At 49.9% G+C, this 21,575-nt stretch overlaps 2 protein-coding genes across 2 annotated transcripts in view; one reads left to right on the plus strand and one right to left on the minus strand.

Moving 5' to 3' along the window:
- The window catches only part of VPS50 (VPS50 subunit of EARP/GARPII complex), a 70,872-nt gene extending 59,883 nt beyond the window's left edge, over positions 1-10,989 (minus strand). Inside the window, exons 1-2 of the mRNA XM_020978572.2 lie at positions 10,778-10,989; positions 10,347-10,415 (exon numbers count right to left, since the gene is read on the minus strand). Of these exons, the coding sequence (XP_020834231.1) occupies positions 10,347-10,415; positions 10,778-10,810 (102 nt within the window). The 5' untranslated portion in view covers positions 10,811-10,989. The remainder of the gene's footprint in view (positions 1-10,346; positions 10,416-10,777) is intronic.
- Positions 10,990-13,216: 2,227 nt separating this feature from the next.
- HEPACAM2 (HEPACAM family member 2) overlaps positions 13,217-21,575 on the plus strand; it is a 34,828-nt gene continuing 26,469 nt past the window's right edge. Inside the window, exons 1-2 of the mRNA XM_020978573.2 lie at positions 13,217-13,386; positions 20,018-20,374. Of these exons, the coding sequence (XP_020834232.1) occupies positions 13,317-13,386; positions 20,018-20,374 (427 nt within the window). The 5' untranslated portion in view covers positions 13,217-13,316. The remainder of the gene's footprint in view (positions 13,387-20,017; positions 20,375-21,575) is intronic.

The following is a 21,575-nucleotide window of genomic DNA, read 5'->3' on the forward strand; positions in this document are numbered from 1 at the left end:
GAAACCGAGGCAGACGGAGGCTGGCTGACTTGTCCAGTCACACACAGCTAGCGTCTGAGGCTGGATTCGAACTCAGGGCTTCCTGGGTCCAGGCCCTCTAGCATCCGTATTTATTATTTTCTTTTTTTGTCTTTAAACAAATCCTGTGTTGGACGGTTCTCTGGGAGAGGAGGGATACTTGGGAAAACCAAAAGACATCAAGAAAACCATGGAACATAAACACATGATTGTCAGTCCATCACTGCAGTCATGCCCAGCTCTCCGTGACCCCCTTTGGGGTTTTCTTGGCAGAATGCTGGAACGGATGGACATTTCCTTCTGCAGCCCATTTTACAGAGGAGGAACTGAGGCAAGCAGGGCTGAGTGACTTGCCCAGGGTCACCCAGCTAGGAAGTGCCGAAGCTGGATTTGAACTCCAGACCCTGGGCCGGTGCTCTACCCGCTGCAGCGCCCCATGATCACTTATACATACACAATAATACCTATAAAGAACCAAACGCACCTGGCCCTGCTGTTTCTGGGCCTCATCCTCCCTGACAGACAGGAGCAAGGACACACGGACAGAGGCAGACCCCACGCGTGCCCTGGCCTGTCACAGGCCCAACCCAGAGCAAATCCGGAGGGAGGAGCCTTTGTCATTCCCAAGAGTATCCGAGAATGCTACGGAGGCCCAGCCCCGATGGCTTTAGATTAGACTCTTAGTTAAAAACACAGAAAAACCCAACAGCCAGGCCGCATCACTGATCTGTTCATATTAAACTCATCCCTAAGGCAGGCTAAGGAAAACCAGAGAAAATGAGGCAAGAAAACAGAGGGCTCATGGTGGGGAGGGCCCCAGGGGAGGACAAGGTGGGGCTAGGGTGGCAGGGGGAGAAAAAGGGGGGCTAGAGGGCTAGGGGAGGACAAGAGAGGTCTAGGGGGTGGGGGGTAGGGCAAGGAGGGCTGGAAGAGGATAAGTGGGGCTGGGGGGGGCAGGGGTAGGACAAAGAGGGCAGGACAAGGGGGCTAGGAAAGGACAAGGAGGGCTAGGGGGTGGGCAGAGGACAATGGGGGGCTGGGGGAGAAAGGACAAGGGAGGTCGGGGAGGTGCACTGGGAGATAGGGTCTCATCATGGCTCTGGCACTTGCTAACTATCTGGCCACAGGCAAATCTCTTCCTCCCCTGGCCTCAGTTCACCCATCTGTGCTCACCAACCCTGCACGGAGGTAAGCTCCCCTCCCCTTTCTTTCACTCCTGTTTCAGTGGGGGTGTTGGGGAGCCCACGGCTCTGGCAGGTGGGTAGAGACAGTGACAGCCCAGGCTCCAAACCTTCCTGGGCTCTCGGTGCCCTCCAGAGGGCCTTCTCCCATCCAGGACTGGCCTGCACCATCAGGCTGGCGCTGCCAGGAAGGACCCAGGAGACCCCGGGCAGCCATGCCGGCCTCTCCAGCCTACCCCTTGGGGAGGCGGGCCCAGAGGAGAACGAGAAAGCTGCCTACGTATCGGCGGCCCTGCCCTCCAGGAGCTTTTGATCTAAGAGGAAGCCCCCAAAACCCTCCTACAGGTGGCCGTTAAGGCCAAGTATGGCTTCTTCAGACCGTGAAAGGCCTGTACGCACACATACAAGCACATATACACATGTGCACACACGCACATACACACAAGCATACATGCACACAAACACATCCACGCACATGCGTAAAGGGTCTACAGCCTAAGCCCCCTCTTCACAAGCTGAGGCTAGACTCCCATACCTAGACGACAGACCCCTTCAGTCTTCCTTGACCCCGGCCCCACCCCATCCACCCAGCTGCCCTCCCCTATGACTCCCCCACACCCACTGGCTCTTTCTCAGACCCGCTGAGGGGGCTTCCCCCCTGTTGAGGGTCAGCCCTAAAGAGTCCAATCCGGGTTGAAGATCCAAGACAGAGCTTGACTCTTGCCCAGTCTTAGCCCCTAAGGCTTAATCTTTAGGAAGGCGGCTCTCTGATCTCCCATGCAAGGGAGGTCCCTGAAACATTCCTTCCTACTCTTTGAACCCTTAGATTCATACACCACTCCTCTATGCAGGTGGCACCAGGGTGCCAGAGAAAGCCTTGGAATATACTGCCCTATCTAGGAACCCTGATAGCTAGGAAATATATGTTGTCACATACACAGCAGATGTTTGGGGAGTGTCTCACGGGGAGTGTCTCTTTGAAGTTAGGGTAGGTTTTTTCTACATGTGCTGTACCCTCAGATGAATAAACAGGCTCAGTTCTTCACTGACCCGTCTGGCCCACGTTTCATTATTTTGCACTCTCCCGTCCGGTGCCCTGCTTGATTGCTGGGAACAGGTGGCGCCCGAGACAGGAACTTGAAAAAAAGTATGAGGACAGCGGCCCTCTTAGGACTCTGGAGAAAAGAAAAGCCTTGACAAACAAGGTCCTTGGCAGCTCGACGCCATAGCAACAAGGTAAGAGACTGAAGGTCTTTATACCCAGTCCTCTGGAAGTTTTAGGGCCGAAGGGGACACCAGGCTTAGTGGGATAGTAGGGAAAAGAAAAAGAATAAGGCTTGGTAATAGGAGCATGAGAAAAGAATAGAAAAGGGCTCGAGCATAAGAAAACAGTGTCACTTTGGAACGGCCCGCACACATACTTTCGGTTTTAAGAGGTGCCTTTGGGATCAAGAGTATGGGTCAAGTACAAAGTGGGGAAAAAAGATCAAGATTATTACCTGAGATTGCTAAAGAGAATAGTGAAAGAAAGAGGTTTAACCATTACAAACAGTCAGTCACAGGAGTTTTTAGAACATGTGGAGAAATGTCGTCCCTGGTTCCCACAGGAAGGACAGCAGACTTAGAGAAATGGGAAGTTGTAGGTCAACAAAGGAGTGAGTACTACAAAGAAGTGGGTCCCAGGGCATTCTCGATTGCTACTTTTTCAGTATGGAACGTGTTAAAAATATGTCTTATGCCCCCGGAGAAAGTACCATTAGCAACAAAGGTGCTCAGGGTAAATGTGGGGGCAGGAACAGAGGAAGAAGAAGAGATGAACAGAGTATTTGATGAGAAGCTTAGAACTGCAGAAAAGGATGAGGTGAAAGATGTGTATTCCCCCTTTACTTCCCTTCTCTTAAACAACAGAACTGGAGAAAGCTCATTCTCCAAAACTGAAAGGAAATTTTTGCCTGGTCTCCATAAGATCTGGAGAACCACTAAAAAACAAATTGTGTGATCTGTACAAGGAATTTCTACCAAACCTCTCTCAGCTTTTGGATTTTCTCTGTCACATTTTTTCTATATTTGTTTTATGTTGTCTGTGTGGGTATGAGTGAGTGTGTAATGCGTGTAATCTGAAATCCTTTTGCAGCCAGGCAGGCAAGGGCTGCAGCCGGACTCTGAAAAGCAGCTTTCTTTCTCTCCCTCTCCCCCTCTCTGATAACATTATGCAGCCTCAGAGAAGCAGGTGGATAGGAGAGAGAAAGAGAGAAAAATACTTTATCATTTAGGTTATATGTTTGGAATAAGACAAGACTAGAAAGTTTAGGCATGCAGGAATGAAAGAAGTAAGAGTAGAAAGAAAAGCATAATCTGTTTGCATGCTGTTTGCATGAACAACATGAATAGAGGGTTTGAGAGTAAAAGATTTGGAAACTTTTGGAGAACTGTTAGGAAGAAATTCTTTTTCTTTTTACATTCTAAACCATGGCCAAAGTTTTGAAAAATTATCCAAGATAAGTTGTGGGAAAATATTCTCTTCCTTTCTCTTGCATTCCAATCTTAGCCAACTTGGGGTGCGGGAGGAAGAACGAGAAAAAGTGAAAAGGAAAAAAAGGAAAGTGAAAAGGAGGGTGAATTTTTTCCCCTCAGATCATACAGAAAAGTTTTTATGTATTGGAATGCAACCAAAAGATAATTTAGCTCATTCAAATTAGTAATGTGCTTGTTTCAAGTTTTAAAAATTTAGTATTGTTTCCAATTGGTAAACTTTTGTATTGTTATGTCAAGCAATTTTTCATAATTTGGATGTTATCAAAATGTGAACAAAAAAAAACTGAAGAACAGTGGGAAAATTGTGTAAAACCAGCTAAACTATTTTATCAAGCCATGCTAATTCCGTCTTATAATGTTTTATAACTGTCAATTAGAAAATCAGGTATTTCCATCTTTACCCGTAATTTTAAAAATAGCTTATAGTTAAAACAATTTGACTATCACTTATGCAAGTTATAAGACTTTTAACTAAGTTATTTGAAGTTACTGTTTCAATGTTAAAACCTAGAATTTTTAATTACTTATGAGTGAAAAGGAGGGGCACAAGGCAATTCTCTTTACTTTGTAAACTTGCCAAAGCTCCTAGAAACCACCTGTTGTGGGCAAGGTCATCTGCCCTGAGAAAAGAACTTGTTAGGATTATGCAGTTCCTAAACAATAAACTTAACTTGCTGAGAAGTTGCAACTTTATGTACAATAGAAATGATTTCTAATAATTGGCTTCTACACCAGAACAAATTTAAATTTGAGAAAGAAAGATGTTAAGTGAAATCTCTTATATATGTGAGTCTTACTAAATCTTTATTACTTATTACAACTCCATGAGAATAAAATTAACTGTATCTGGCTTTAAGCTGTGATTAGTAAAACTTGCTGTTTCAGGTAAAAGACTCTTAGGACTATAATTTTGTTTTGAGTTTGAATTTGGGTATAGTTATCTCTATTAAATTAGTATTTGAAGTTTCCCTATTAGGTTCCTTTAAGAAGGAATATTTTCCACCATGTGCCGAAATTTTGTTCATAACACTATTAAACTTGTTAGGTAGAAATATTCCCAGGCAAAAAAAAAAATTTATTATATGGATGATAAATTTTGCAGTCGTTCTATTACTAGCGAACTCTCCTTATTAATGCCTGAGCTTTAACAAGCCCTTCAGTCTCATAGATTTATAATTGCCCCTGACAAGTTACAAAAGAAATCACCCTTTGCTTACTTTAGACATACTGTTTCACAGTCTACAATTAGACCCCCAAAATGTTACAAATTAAAGCAAGATTCCTTAAAAACTCTTAATAATCTTCAAAAAACTTCTTTAAAATATTAATTAGCTTTAGCCTGCCTAGTAGATCACCATTAATCAATTATTTAATCTTTTTACCACCCTCAGACACCTCACCAAAAATATTTACACCTCAAACAAAAAATGAATTTAAACTAGTAGAGTAAAAGATAGCTGAAACTCAATTAATTCCCCTTAGTTTGTGGGGGTGCAACATTTTACATCTAATGAGAGCTGTTATTTTCTCCCACCCACTGTTTCTGCTTTTCCTATCCATAAAGCTGATAAAATACAATAGAAATCTGATAAACCTGTCTGGGTTCCTTAAAATTCACCTGTTTTTATTATTAAAAAGAAGTCAGGAAAATTGATGATGCTTTATGACCTCCTAGACTTTGATAGTTATTGATTTAAAAAAACTGCTTTTTTGCTATTCCGTCACAAGAAGTTTAAAATGATACATTACATGGTGATATATTTTGTAGCTGTTCCACTAAAAATGAACTCGCACATTTATTATCTTAACTTTAATTAGCTTTACAGGAATATGGGTTTATTATAGCCCCAAATAAAATTCAACAAAAATCTCCATTTTCCTACCTAGGTCATATTGTCTCCGAAACAACAGTAAAGCCACAAAAAGTACACTTACGCCTTAATTCTTTAAAAACACTTAATAATGTTCAAAATACTCTTGGGGATATTAACTGGCTCCCACCAGCACTCCAAATGACTACAGAACAATTAACTAATCTCTTTGTTACACTTAGAGGAGATCCTGATCTAAATGACATTCAGACATTTTACTCTTCAGCACAAAAGGCTAATTTAGCAGCTCATATTATTTCTTCAGCATTTTACTGAGCCTATTAATGTTGCTTCTAATAACAAATACTCTGTTTATGTCTCTCAAAATATAGAGACTGCAAAGTTAAAAAAGATCACTAATACACAATTATATACTGAAAGCAATGCCATTATTGATTCTTAACTACAATGCTCCCCAACACTTTAACCCTTACCATACAACAAGCTATATTATTTCTCATTTCCAGTTTCGCCAAAATGCTGCCACTTAACTTTTTATTAAGCTTTTATTGAGCCTTTTATTAACTATATTCTGCCAATACAACAATCTTAACAGTAGAAAGGATAACATTTGGTGACTATTTTTTAAATAAACATATTAGTATTAGAAACACAGTACAAAAAATAATATAAATTTTTTTTGAAAAGGCTGTTCCAAATGTACCACTTTTTTTAACCCTCCTTCTTTTGCCATTAATCCCAGAGGCTTTTCTCCCAAACATAGTTGACAAATAAATGTAACTTATATGACTTCTTTTGAAAAGCTTTCGTATATTCATGCTGTAATCGATACTCTTCTTCTTTCATTTTTTTACCACTTTACAAACAAGTGGAACAATTAAACATGTGATCAATCATATTTTACAAGCCTTCGCAGTTATGAGTGTACTTAAACAAATTACAACAGATAATATTCCTGAGGAGCTTACATTAGCAAAACATTTTCTTCCTTTTATGCTTTTTATAACATTTCTCTGATCACAGGCATTCTATATAATTAAAAACAAAGATATTAAAATTATTCTTCTTAAACAAAAAAGGGGGTATCTGGGCTATTATCCCTCATCGACAATTGGCTATTAATTTTTTAAATATTAACAAAGATGGATACACTCCAGCTGAAAAACATCCAGAGGCTCGGATCCATTACTAACAAGGGGACAAGGGTATGCTTGTATTTTTTTAGAAAACTTCCATAAACCTGTCTGGATACCAGAGAAAAATGTCAGAGCACGTGCCACAACTCACAGCTCGAATGGAGAGTATGACGATTCTGGGAAAGCGCAGAAGGAGCCAATCTGCAGTGAGGAGTCACCTTCCCACGTGGGGTCCATTGAAAGCTCCTTCTCACTGAGCAATGGAAGACTCCTGAACTTCTATTTTTAGCAATAGTAGCTTTACTTTCTGCTCGAGTGTGTTATGTACAGAGTGCTCAGCACTGGACTTATTTTCCTTTTCCACCCTGGATGCAACCCCTCACATACATGGACAAAATTGGGAACTATATATACTAATAACACCTGTATATCCAAAAGATAAGAATATCCCTTTCTCCGGGACAGAGCCAATGGTACAATTACCCTCAGATCTCCAGCATCCAGGACACCTATACGGTTTTTCAAAATTTAGCAACAATATTGAATCCTATCTTTTTCTTGTTACATCATTTTTAACATCAGTTCGTCTAATGGATATGTAAATTTTACTCAATCTAATACTACTTTTGAATAGAATGTTACTTGTGTCAATTGTACTCTCAAACAATGTATTGATAATAATGACTATATTGGACTTTTGGTAGAACAACCATCATTGGCTATTTTCCTTACTACATTTCACATGAATGGTTCCAGAACTCTGATGAACATGCTCCTCAAATTATTACTTCCTCCTTAAGTCAATCAAAACAATTTATTGGTCTCCTTATTACTGGTTTAATCATTGTTGCTTCTCTTATTGTATCTACTACTGTTTCATCTATTGTGCTACAATCTGAAATTCAAACTGCACACTTTGTAAATGACTTAGCAAAAAATATATGTTTAGCACTTAAAGCACAAGAAGCTACTGATATATTGTTTAAAGTCAATTTATTAGAGCAATCAGTATTGTATTTAGGAGATGAGTCAGAACCCTTGAAAACAAGGTTGCTATTGCAATGTGATTATAGATATTCATATATTTACATTACCCTGCTACCCTGTGATGCTTCAGATCCTAATATCTCATGAGAGAAAATACGTGCCTGCCTACTGGGGGCCTGGCACGATTCTAATATTACCCTCAATATTAATACCCTTCATGATATTACTTTCAACTCTGAACTGCTCAGTATGCCAACAATTTAGCTCAAAATATGTCTGCGGCTTTATGACATCAAATTGAAAAAGACGCTTTGACTCAACAAGAGCTGGATGTTTTAGAGCAGTCAGTGATAGCATTAGGTAGACATATACAACAGTTAGAAATGCACTTCAATTTGAAATGTCATTGTCACTATTCTTTTATCTGTGCAACTCCGTATGTGTATTCAAATTTCACTAATGTTAATGTAACCATTGAACAAATATTAAATAAGCTCCAGGGTGCATGGCACACTGAAAATATTACATGGGAAATTAGCTTGCTATTGCATTTTCTACCTTGGCTATGTTTTGTGTTAATTTTGTGTTTCCTCCTTCCCTGCCTCTTAAGATACACTCACCACATCTTAGGTGAGATTCACGCATTTTCCTGGGCAGTATTATTCATCATATGATGTTTCACTGATTCCTTGCATTGTCACCTTGATTCAATCAAGGGTCAGAGTGTTAGCAATGGATGTTCATCGCCTCAAGCTGCTTGCAAAACAGAAAGGGGGAATTGTTGAGGGCCAGCCCTAAAGAGTCCGATACAGGTTGAAGATCCAGGACAGAGCTTGACACTTGCCCAGTCTTGACCTCTCAGGTTTAATCTTCAGGAAGGCAGCTCTCTGATCTCCCATGCAAGGGAGGTCCCTGAAACATTCCTTTCTACTCTTTGAACCCTTAGATTCATACACCACTTCTCTATGCAAGTGGCGCCAGGGAAGGCCTTGGAATATACTGCCCTATCTAGGAACCCTGACAGCTAGGAAATATATGTTGTCACCTACACAGCAGAGGTTTGGGGAGTGTCTCACGAGGAGGACTCTCTGAAGTTAGGGTAGGTTTTTTCTATATGTGCTGTACCCTCAGATGAATAAACTGGCTGAGTTCTTCACTGACCCACCTAGCCCACGGTTCATCATTTTGCGCTCTCCCCTCCGGTGCCCTGCAATCCCTTGACTGCTGGCAACACCACCCCCACTGGGAGAATCCACCAGGTGCCTCCCTTCTCTCCTGGGTCCCCTCTGCTCCCTCAGGGACAAATCTATTCCTCAAGCATCGAGAAAGCACCTACTATGGGCCAATAAGGCATCCGCTATAGGCTGGGCACTGGGGCATAAAGACAAAAAACAAACCCATCTCCACTCTCAAGAACTCCTGCTCTAGGGATCGTTTCTGCGCCACGATTTCTCTCCTGCACGCCACCCCCTCTTTCAGCCATCCCTCCTCCCGGGCTCCCCAGGCTGTGGGCCGGGTAGGGCAGCTCCTGCGTGCTCTCTCCCCTCTCAGCAGGCCAGGGTGCTGGTACAGGATGACTTCTGCTCCTGGCCTCCCTTTGCAGAAGTGCTCCCAGCGCCCTGACCACCACGGGGCCTAAGCCTGGCCCAGCCCACCATAGCCCAGAGCCCATGCGGTCTGCTCTCCCTCCCATTTGCGAGCACCTGGAACACCTCACTCTCCCTGTCTCTCTATACATCTCTCATTATCTCTCTCCACGACTCCTGAGCATCTCTATCTCTGTGTCTTCACTGATACAGCCCCCAACGCATTTCCCTATTTCTATCCTCTGCCCCCCATGTCAATAATCTCCCGTATGCCAATGGGTTGGGGGTCCAGGGGCACCTCTCCTTGTCTGATCAGCCACACAATCCTTGTCCATGACCAAGTCCTACAAACCAATCCCCAGGGGACTGTCCAGCTCGATTTCCTACAATACGACACAACAGACATTTCCTGAGCTCCTACTGTGTGCCAGGCGCTGAGCTAACACCATGACACAACAAACATTTCCTGAGCTCCTACTGTGTTATGTCTAACATAGCCAGACATAAGCTCCCTGCCCTCAGGAGGCTGCCCATCCCACCGAAGGAAGAAGGGGGTGGAGGAGGTGCCAGGACCACAGAAGGCCGCTGGGTTACCCCTACATCTCCCCCATGGGGCGGGGGGCTCCCACAACCCTAGCCCGTCCCCCCACGCCCCCTTCACTGGCTCTGCTCCCAGCTCCGGGGAGGGCTGCCTCCTGCTAACTACGAGGCAGAGAGGGCAAGCTCCCTGAGGGCAGGCCAGCCTCCCGCTTGCCTTGGGAACAGAGCGGGCATAGACCGTGCCGCCAACTGGCCGGCCCAGCAACAAGGACTCTGACTAGCTGGGGACGCAGGGCACACGGCCTCCCTGCTGCCTACCTCAGTGTCCTATCTGTACAGCCCGATGCCTGGCAAGATGGGAGGAAAGGGAAGAAAGGAAGAAGGGGAAGGTGTGTGTGCAAGAGTGCATGAGTGCGGGCACACAAAGGTCTGCGTGAGCAGCAGGCACCAACGCCAGGGCCACGCCCACAGGCGGACCAAGATCTGGACCAGGGCAGGGAGGGTGCACCTGGCGGGGGGCCTGCGACCTACCTTGCTGGGCAGCCGGAGGTTCTCGATGGGGCTCAGGTCACTAAGGTTGTCCTGGGGGCTCTTGAGACCCTGGAACACAATTTAAGGGGTCAACTGGCATCTCGATGCAAGGGAGTCCCTGGCAGCACCTCATGGGCCACTCTCCGCCCCTTTATCTGGCTGCCCAAACTGAACCATGCACGCCCCCGCCCCCCCAGGAGGTATGCCAAGCCCTCCCCACGCATGCTCCCAACAGCCCTTGGAGGAAACTGAGGCAGGCCAGGTCTGGCATCCCGGAAAAACAAAGCGCGAGGCCTGAGAAAGTGCCGGGGCCTGAGGAGACCAGGAGCCAGAGCAAGGCTGAAGGCCCACTGACCCACGGCCTGACCTCGCGCCTTTGTCTAGGCGTGGCCCCCCCTCTGTCCTCCGTCCCTTCCGCGCCCCTGACTCACCTGGCGGGCCATGAGGGACTTGATCTTCTGCATGGTGGGGACGGGGCGGGCGAGGGGCAAGGGGAGAGGCGGAGGAAGCTCCGCGACCCCGGGGTCAGGGAGTGGAGGTGCCGGGGTACAACTCTGGGGTGCTCCGATCAGGGCCCGCGCCGGCCTCGTCCCTAGCCGCACCAGGAAGCCATGGTGGACGGTCACGTGACCCGCAGTGGAGGCCGGGAAACGTAGTTCTCAAGTAGGCACATAGGACGCGAGCCGGAACTACAATTGCCAGGCCGGAACTACAACTCCCGAGAGGCACCGCGAGAAGGGCTATGCCGGTACGGGGGGGGGGTGAGGAGCCGGAGTCGGGGAGGGACCCGTGGGCTACGCCGAGGGGAGAAGGCCCAGAAGGGGGCAGGGCCAAGGCAGGAGCGAGCCCGAGAGTGGCGAGCATCGAAGTGAGGGCGGGGCAAAAGGTCCGGAGAGCTCGAAGAGTGGAGAGGAAAGGAAAAGAGGCGGGACTAAAGCACGGGCGAGTCCAGAAGGAGATGGGAAGAGGCCAGATAGTGGGGGCTGGGTATGGGCGGGGTCTGGAGTGGGTGAGACCTGGGCCGCAGGAGCCACCTTGACCTCTCACTCCTCAAGGCTGTGACAGCGGGGGGCGGGGGGGGTGGGGAACGAGGGGGCTGGAGGGATCCCCAAGCGCCATTGGAACCTGGTGGCTCGGCTGAGGAGGAAGCTACAAGTTTGGGCTCCCGAGGCATCAGCGGGGGGGGTGGAGCACGAGGAGACCCAGGATCCAGTCTTACCTGGGGACGCTGAGCACGGGAACTCTGCCAGGGCTTCCTGGTGGCTCCCGGGTGGGCCATGCCCTGGGGAGAGCAGGGGATGGGCAGCTTCCGACCTCATCCATATGCAGGGAAGAAAGGACCCACAGTGGCCCCAGGGACTGAAACCCAGATCTTGGGCTCCAAGCCCAGAGCTCTTCACTACCTGCACACCAACCACACAGGGTTGGTGGCATTGTCCTCACTTTTATTACTGTCATCTGGAGGCTGAAGGACAATTCCACATTTCAGCTGATGCTCAGAATTCACGTGCACATGTCTGGCTTCCTGGTGACCCTGAGAGGACCCTGCTGTCCACACAGATACACAAGCACCCACTCCCCAACATACTCCTGTCTGAGAGAGCCCCATCCACCTGAGAAGACCCAACCCCCACCCACATAAGAGAAGCCAGTCTCCCACACACTTTTCTATAGGAGGACCGCACCCCCTACTCCCACACATCCAATCTGCCTAGGGGGTGGTCCAGAGAGTAGCCCCTTCTGATTTCCAAAAGGACTCCTTTCCTTCAGATAGTGGTTCAGAAACCCCCCAGTCATTCGGCCATGTTCAAACCCTTGGCCTTGGGCAAAGGGATCTCAGTGTTTCCAGACCTGAAGAAAGGTGAGGCTGATTGCCCGTGCGGGGGTCTGAGCTTATAAACCACCACTCAAACTTCCTGCAGCAGGAATCTGAGCCATGGATGTGCCAGCCCACAGGGCCCTCAGCAGCAGTGGCCTAGGGTCCCTTTAGAGGACGTGGGCATCTGCTGTCTCCCAGCTGCCTTTTGCAGTCTGAAGCCCATGGGGATGTCCACAACTGAGAGGTTAGTTCTGGTCCCTGTCAGGCATGGCCCACAAATAAGGCAGGCATCGCAAATTCCCATCCCACTCCCCACCCCCAGCACTGTCCAGCCCGCAGGTCCGTGTCACAGGCAGTCAGCAGAGATGTGGAACAGTTCCCTTGACAAAGACAATCCATTGATAAACATTTATCAAGAGCCGATGTGCCAAGCACCAAGTGAAGCTCTGGGCTACAAAGAGAGATCAGAGACAGTCTCTGTCCTCCAGGATTTTACAATCTAAGGAGAAGGGGACTCTCCCTCCCCAGTCCTTCTTTGAGGCCAAGCCCTAATCCAAGCCTCCACACCACTGCCTCTGGCCCCCTGGCTGTCTCCTGGCTGAGGCCCAGGCACTTGGGAGGCAGGATTCACCAGCGTCCAGAAAGGAGGCCAGGGACGATTGCAGCCACACAGGGCAGGCTGACCCCCTCCTCAGAAGCCTCAGGGCTCCCTGAGCAGATGCACTCAGAACCGTGGGTGTCCAAATTTGTATGCACTGTGAGCTTTTCCCTGTGCTGGGCAGAGGAGGCCCAGAGAGAGGAGGGGCCCAGAACAGGGCTCCACCTGTCTGCACATGTCAGCTCGATGACCACTGCACTGCACAGCTTCCACTTGCTGTATGAAATGACCCCATGAAAGGGTTGCCTCTCTGCAGCCTGGGCACTGGGGAAGTCAAGGCCCTGGCCATGGGAGGCAGGCACCCTCCTGTCTGACAGGTGTTCAGCCCTCCCCCTTTGTCCTTTGTATACACACACACAGGCCATATTCAAGTCACAGAGGGAAGAGGGTGATTATCTCAGGGCTCATTTCCCTAGCAAATCAATCTGCAGCTGTCAGCCAGAGCAAAGGGCCGTCGGAGCAGGGCCCTGCCTCCGTAGGCCCAGCCGCTGGCATGGAGCCCACTGAGCGACCCAGGCACTGGAGGGGAGTTCTGCGCTGCCAGCTATGCTACCTGCTGCTAGGTAAGCCCCCCTGCACCCCACAGACTGCTCCCGGACTGCTTCGGCTGGGGCCTCGGCAGCCCCGGAGCCTGGCCCTCTGGTCGCCGTGTCTCAGCTCCCAGGAGCTGTGAGTGGTCTGGAGCCCAGGGTGGGTCTGGAAGTGAGACCCCAGGGCTAGCCAGGAGCCAGCAGGCACTGCTGGCCGATGGTCCTGGGTCTGGAGGCAGCAGGCTGTCTGGCCCCAGTCAAGCCTCTCTTCCTGTACCCGAGTCTTGGGGTGGGGCAGAGTTGGGGGGTAGCCTGGGTCAGTCAGCCAGCACTGACCAAGAGTCTGCTCTGGGCCTGAACCTGCACCAAGCATGAAGGAAGGCAAAAGCAATCGTATTCAAAGAGTTCACAACTGGAGAGGGGGGGAAGACAAGTGCACTAACCGAGGCAACCCAAGCTACTCTCAGGATCAACAGGACATAATTAGCAGAGGGAAGTGAGATCTCGAAAGGGTCCTCGAGGGTCTGGGGCTTTAGTTGGGACTTGGAGGAAGCCAGGGGGAGAGCATTGGGGTTGGGGGAGGGTGGTGGAAGGCAGAGTGTCACAGGGAACACTCGAGAGAATTCCCGGAACTCGGAAATGGAGGGTCTTGTTTGTGGCCCAGCCAGAAGCCAGGAGTATCCATTGAGATGGATGGTTTATGAAGGCTTTGATGGCCAAGCACAGCAGCTGCATTTGATCCTGGAGGCCAGGAAACCACTAGGGATTAAGTAGGGGGTGAGGGAAAGGGGTCAGAATTTGGTGCTAAATGGAAGATGGATGGGAGTAGGGAGAGACTAGAGGCAGCCCCCCCCCATCAAGGCTATTGCACTAGTCTAGGTGTGAGGTGATCAAGGCAGGCACAAGAGGGTGGCTGTGTCCGAGGAGAGAAGGGGGAGTACATGAGAGATGATCACTGCTAGATTGTGAGTCTGAGGCATGGTGGGGGAGGGTTTGGGTATGGCCACATTCTGATGTGTAGCTAGACCTTGGCTGCATCTGGTACATGGAGCCCAGTGACAAAGCTGCCTCCTCCTGGAAGCCTAGCCAGATTTCCCCTAGCAAGAAGTTCTGTCCTACATGATCTCAAAACATTTTAGGTGCCCCTCGGCTATCTGTCCCATACACATCAGGGTTCTGATTCAGAGGGACCACCACCATGCCTGCTTTGCTCGGTTTTGCTGTCCCAGCCCAGGTGCAGCTCTGAGCACAGTGCCTGTCCCTTAGTGGGAGGAGGGGAGGACTGGCATTTATTAAGTGCCTACTAAGTGTCTCCAGAGTGCTTTACAAATATTGTCTCAGTAAGTGCATTGGAGGAAACCCATACACTCTGCAGCCCTTGTACTGTAGGCTGGAAAGTCCTGAACTCCCAGAAGGGCGAGATGCAAATGAAGCCACTTCCTGCTTTATATCTTCGCCAGACAGAAAAGTGGCGCATAAAGTTCCTGTACCAGGCCAGAAACCCAGGACTGGCCCGGGATACCCCATGTCATTCAAGCAGTCAACAGGCACTAGGTGCCTACTGTGTGTACACAGGGGAGGGGGGCACGCAGGAGGCCCCCACCCAGGACAATTCGGACTCGCAGCCTCCGGTTCTCCTCCCCAGGTCACGATGTTTGAGCCTCTGTTCGGCCTCCCCTTCCAGGAGCAGGTCTGAGGTGACTTAGTCTGATGGGGTGAGCTCAAAGGAGCTGCTGAGAAGCCCCTGACGCAGTCCCTAGACTGGGTCAGCCACCGGCTTGAGTGGCTCCTGCTGCCCCTGCCCAGTCACCATCCGGGGTCCCAGGGCCCTGGCCGGCCTCCCCACGCGGGCAGCGTGGTGCGTGAGGTGGGGGACGATGAGGTGCGGATAAGGTGTGGGGCAGTGAGACGTGTGAGGGGTAAGGAGGGTGTGAAGCACTGAACTTCGAGGTGGGGCCGGTGAGGGGCAGTGAGGGACGTGCGTGAGGTGCGGGGCAGCGGCGCACCCCTCTCCACCCCACCCTGCCCACATCCCCACAGGTGCGGGGAGAGGTGCGGGCCTCAGCCCCCACTGCGGGAGGCCAGCGGGCGGGCACTCGGGCTCCAGGTGCTTTCTCTTCTAAACTGGAGGGAGGAGGAAAGTCCCCAGCAGCCCAGCTCCAGGGTCTCAATGAGCTTCCAGAGTTCCTCTCTCCCCACTCCTACCCCAGCCCACTCCGGAACTTGTTTTCTCTCAACAGATAGCCAGGGGAGGGCCGAGTGTTTGGGGCCCCAGGTGCCCAGCGGTCACTTTGGGAGGGGACGGAGATGAGGCCCGCGCACGGTGTTTGTATTTAACACAGGGCTGCGGGGGCTCCCAGAGCTCTTTGTTTGCTGGAAAACAGGCTGCCGGGGAGCAGAGGAGCCCTCGGCTTCTACCTGACCCGGCTCTAGGCTCTGGCTGGGCAAGGAAACTCCAGAGAAGGGAGGGAGGGCCCACCACCCCACCGCCCTGCCCTGGCAGCGATCCGAAGGAGCGGAGGCACCTGGCTGCCGGGCAGAGAGGGTAGCCAAGTGGTTAGCCATGGGTCACTGGGGACCCAGCGACCCGCACACTCCAGGAGCCTGCAGCAGGATCCCAAGGGCGGGTCGCCCCTCGTGCTGGGAGCCACGCACTGGCCTCGCTCAAGCTGATGCAGAACCCGAGGCTTGCTTGGCTCCCGGCATGGCCACTAAGAGCACCTGGGGCCTCGCCGCCCGTCCCTGTCTCTCCTATAAACGAGGGCAGATCCCAAGTCGGGAGCAGCCGCCGTGGTCCTCAAGGACCGCTCTTCTAATCGCTGTGGCTGGGCTCCCCTCCCCCCTTCCCGGGTTCTTGGTATCACCAGGTAGAGAAAATACAACCAAAGACGCCAGGCCGCAGGTTGCCATGGTGATATCCACCCCAGCAGATTCCTTGCTAATTTGTTGCTAGGAAACACCATTTTAAAAGGTCATCCACAGAATTCGTTTTCTTATTATTTTGGAAAAACCTATAATCAAATCTGATGCAAAAGCTGAGCTTCGAGGTGGGGACTTCCGGTCAGTGCTTAAGAGAGTGGTAGTTGCTATTATGTTCTGGCAGACTCTTCGAGACCCCATTGGGGATTTTCTTGGCAGATACTGCAGTGGTCTGCCATTCCTTCTACAACTCATTTTACAGATGAGAAAACTGAGGTAAACTGGGTGAAGTGACTTGCCCAGGGTCACACAGCTAGTAAGTGTCTGAAGTCAGATTTGAGCTCAGGAAGATGAGCCTTCCTGACTCCAGGCCCTGCAGTCTCCTAGCCACTGTCAAGAACACCCCTTCTCCTCTTCTTCCTCTTCTTCATCATCATTGGCACTAAACATTGGGGCCCCACTCTGCCCACAGGGCTGCCAGGCTTGTTGAGTGGTGACCCTTCCCAAATCCCCAAAGCAAACCGAGGCACTGCTGGGTGGAGGTCTTTTCAACCTGGCAGCAGCTCTTGGAATAGCTGGAGGCTCACCGAATAAGTCTGGGGCAAAATCATCATTGCTAACGTTTAGGTCAAACTTTAAGGTTTATGAGGCACCACAATCATCCTGAAAGGTAGGTGTGATTATTAACCCCATTGTACAGAATGGGATAGGGAAGTGACTTGCCTAAGGTCACACAGCTAGGAAGGATCCAAGGCTGGATTTGAACCCAAGACTGATTCCAAGTCCTCTAGCTACTGCACTAGCCAGCCTCCTGAAAGAACTGCTAAGTAAGCAGAGTAGCCTGCCTTTACAAGCATGGCCCCTTGGTTCTGGGCGGCTCTGCAGAAGGCACAGCTGGCCAGCAGATCCTCCCCATGCCACACCTTTGGGCAGCCATCACCTTGTATTTTGGTGGAGGAACAATAGAATGAGCCTTTGGCCTAGAGGTTTCTTCTGCTTCCTGGGAATTTGTATCAGAGGAAACGTTGGTAGCTAAGTCAGTACTAGCCCAGAGCCCCCAGTGGGAAAATTCCTAATATCCAAGCAAAGGTTTGACTCTGCACTAATTTAAACCTGTGTTTATCCCTTGCTGACCCCTGGCTTCTTAATGTCTGAGGAGACGTAGGATGCTGGTGTGTCCTTTACTGCACAGGCACCCTGGAACACAGTGCACAAAGTCAGTGGCTTCTTCTTGGAGAGGACCCATGGCCCTTCTCTTCCCTACCTTTCCCTTTTTGTCCCTCACTCTCAGCTGCCAACTCTTCCTGACTCAGGGCTCAGCTCATTAGGATGTTAGCACTGCTGCTGCTGCTGCACCTCTGAGGTCCCAACTCCTTCCTCTACTTCAGAAATCAGGGGAGTCCCAACTGAGTCTCAGGGTGCAGAAGGCCGTAGCCCATGTATCTCCCACTCTCACAGATAAGTCCTGGGTGCTAGAAGAAGGTGCTGTTTCCCCCTCAGAGCTCTCAGGGAGCCCCTGGTGCGTCAAGGGTCACTCTCCACTGCAATCATTGTGAGGCCAGATTGCTTCCTCCCAAAATGAGCAGCTGAGAATCATTTAGTCGGCCAGACCACAGGATAAACTCCATCTGCTCCCTATGGCCTCCAGGATCAGATACGAAAAGCTTTCTTTGGCATTCAAAGCCCTCAATCCCCAGCCCCCTCCTCCCTTTCCAGTGATGGGCCTCGAAGCTGTTCCATACCTCTCTCTGCTCTGGGCATTTTCTCTGACTGTCCCCCAGGCCTGGAATGCTTTCTCTCCTCAATCCGACTGACCTCCCTGGCTTCTTCTAAGTCCCAACTCAGCTCCCACTTCCCAGAGGAGGCCTCCCCCTGTGCCTCTTCATTCCAGGGCCTCCCTTCTGTTAGGTTATTTCCTCTTTATCCAGGGTGGAGCTTGTTTGAACCTGTGGTCTCCCCATTTGATTCTAAGCTCCTTGAGGGCAGGGAGTGTCTTTTGTCCCTCTCTGTATCCTCAGCACTTAGCCCAGGGCCTAGCACACAGTAGGCCCTTGACAAATGTTTATTGATGGATTAAGTAGTTTTTGGTAAGGAGTATTTACTACAGCGGTATAGCAGGAACAGTTGTTACCAAATGCTCCCCACAAAAGACCGTAGCACCTTCTCCCCAAGTAAGTGATGAGCCTCAGTCAGTTGGGGGCTGGGGGGAGGTATGACAGTAAGTAAACCCTTGTCCTTCTGATGGGTGGGGCCTAGGAGGCCACCGACACTCTGTGGTCAAACCCCTAGGACACAAGCCAGGGAAAAGGCCTTTAGCCAAAAAGCCACACTTTGTGCATCTGATCATCGGTTCCCCACAGAGCAAAGAGCAAGTAGGCTTCCCAAGGCACCAATCCAGGCAGGCACTGGGCTTCTCCAAAGCCTTCAGATGGTGCGAGGGGGACCGAACTCGTCAGGGGGGCTGGGAGCGTGCGCTCCAGCGCATGTGGGTGTGTGTGCGTGTGTGGGCCCTCGAGTGAGAGCACGTGTGGGGGGGTGTAAGTGTGTGTGTGTGTGTGTGTGTGTGTGTTTAAGTGTACACGTATACCGTGTATGGAGTGCTCAGGGAGGATCAACCACTCTGGTGTGAGGGTGGCCCAATCCTTCAGGCTGCTCGGGCACCTGTAGCCCGGTGCTCACCTGTGGCTCCAAGAAGCTGGTGCATACCAGCGACCACACCCTGTCTCTGGGCAGTGCGTGTGGATTCCAGTCCAGTTGACTTCAGGGCCGGGTCCTTTCTGCTCTCCCAAGCTGCTTTGCAGAGGCACTTACTGGTCGGAGGACGTAGGAGAAATGGCAGAAAGCATTTAGACGGGAAGCAGATGGCAACCCTCAGGGTCTCCCTATTGTCTTCAGGATAAAGTGCAGCTTCCTCTGCCACACATCCCAGGCCCTTTGCCATCTGCTTCCTGCGTCAGGGTGTCTTGCAGGCAGGCTCTCCGTCAGCCAACAAGCATTTGTTAAGTGCTTACTGTGTGCCAAGCACTGGAGACACAAATAAAGGTGAATACTGCTTGCACATAAATGATATCATTCTTAAAATGTATGTTTCTGCATCCTCCACCCTAACATTTTTTCCTTTTCCTCTGATGGGAAGCCCCCAGACTTCCAGGAGATTGGTGCCTGGCTTGGGGGAGGGGAGGAGCTTTCCTTGGGCACTGACTTAAGACCATTTCAAATGAAAATGCTGTTAAAGGGGGGGAAAAAAAGGAAATAGATGGAGTTGGGCCATGGTAGCAGAGCCAGGAGGAAGGTGTCAGAGGCAGTCTCAGAGCTAGGAAAAGGCCGATCCGATGCGGGTAATGCTGACTGCTAAGAACCCCATTGGCTTTGACCCGTGAACAAGCCGATGGCCCTTTTAGAGGCGGGCTCCGGGGCAATCCGCAGCCCCATGGGATGCCGCGATTCCTAATCGTGCTCGGCATCAATCAGTCCACAGGCTGGAAGCACGTGCCCGCCGCTGACCTGATGGCTGTAATCTGGCAGGTCTCACTAACGTTTCTGGATTTGTAGAAGGTTGGCGCTGGGCGTTGCAAGGAACCAGCCTTCCCAAGGGTCCCAGCCTGGAGTGGGGCTGGAGCCAGGAATGCCTGCTTTTCCTCCTTCTTGCTCTTTGAAAGAAGGACCAGGCGTCTGCCAGGGACGGCCGCCGTGGCTTAGACGCCACTTCTGATGGGGGCCTCCCGCGTTTTCCTTTCCTTCGCAGGCACCTGTTCTGGGCTGACAGTGACCGTGCCCTCGGCCACGGTCCATGGCGTCCGGGGTCACGCGCTCTACCTTCCAGTGATCTATAGCTTCCAGACCCCAGCCTCAGACGTCCAGATCATATGGCTGTTCCAGAGGCCTCGGACCACTCCCAAATACCTGCTGGGCTCGGTGAACAGATCTGTGGTCCCCGATCTGGAGTACCGGCACAAGTTCGCCATGATGCCGCCCAACGCCTCCCTGCGCATCCAGCCGCTCCATTTCAGCGATGAGGGCACTTACATCGTCAAGGTCAATGTGAACATGCGAGGAAACGGGACTGTGTCTGCTCACCAGAAGATTCTCGTCACTGTGGATGGTGAGCGCCTTCCCGTGGGCAATGTGGCTTAGCTAGTCACGCTGACCCCTCCTCCGGACGCCTCAAATCATAGACTAGTGACTACGCATGAGCACCTGGCAGTCTGTGGCTCGCAAACCCATCCCCCTGGCCGCTGAGCAGGCGAGAGGCCTTCCTTCCCTCCTCCAGGGCCCCAACCCCACCCCTCTGCCCCCCAGCTTCCTGGTTCTTTTTTTTATTATTAATTTATTTTGATTTATCAACAATCACTTCCATATGCTTTTGAGTTTAAAATTTTTCTCCCCCTTCCTCCCCACCACCCTCCCCAAGATGGTGCACAATCTGATATATGCCATACATTTACATTCCTATTAAACATATTTTCCCATTAGTGAAATTGTAAGTACAAATTCTCATTAGTGTTTTGCTTTTGCCACCACTCCTCAGTCCCTCCCTCCCTTTCCCTTTTCTTCCCCTTTAGCCTTACTGCTTCTTCCCTCCCTTCTATTCCCCCTCCCTTTTCTTTCCCCTTTTCCCTCCTACTGCCTATAGGGCAAGTTAGATTTCTATACCTAACTGATTATGTTATTCCCTTCTTGAGCCAAATCTGATGAGAGTAAGGTTCAAACAATGCTCACCCCCCTCCCTTCTTTCCCTCTGCTGTAATAGGATTTTCTGTCTTTTCCTGTAATGTAATTTACCCTTGTCTGCCTCCTCCTTTCTCAGTACATTTTCTAAGATCAGACTAATCCACTTACTTGGATCCATTTAACCCACTTGATTAGATTTTTTTTTATCATTACATCAAAGTCAACTAATATCCACCCTTTATGTATACCCCTTTAACATGGTGTAATAACAATACAGTTCTCAAGAGTTAAGTGTCATCTTCCCTTGTAGGGATGTAAACAGTCCACCTTATTAACAACATATTGTATCTTTCTGTCCCATTTACCTTTTTATGTCTTTCTTGAATCTTGTACTTGAAGATCAAATTTTTTTTGAGCTCTGGTCTTTTTATCAGGAAGGCTTGGAAGTCCCCTATTTCATTGAATATCCATCTCCTCCTTGAAAAATCATGCTCATTTTTGCAGGGTAGTTGATCCTTGGCTGCAATCCAAGCTCCTTTGCCTTATGGAATATCATGTTCCATGCCCTGTCTTTTAATGTAGAAGCTGCAAGGTCCTGTGTAATCCTGACTGTGGTTCCATGATATTTAAAT

Source organism: Phascolarctos cinereus, unplaced genomic scaffold (genome assembly GCF_003287225.1).
Source record: "Phascolarctos cinereus isolate Bilbo 61053 unplaced genomic scaffold, phaCin_HiC Scaffold_4;HRSCAF=312, whole genome shotgun sequence".
NCBI lineage: Eukaryota > Metazoa > Chordata > Mammalia > Diprotodontia > Phascolarctidae > Phascolarctos > Phascolarctos cinereus.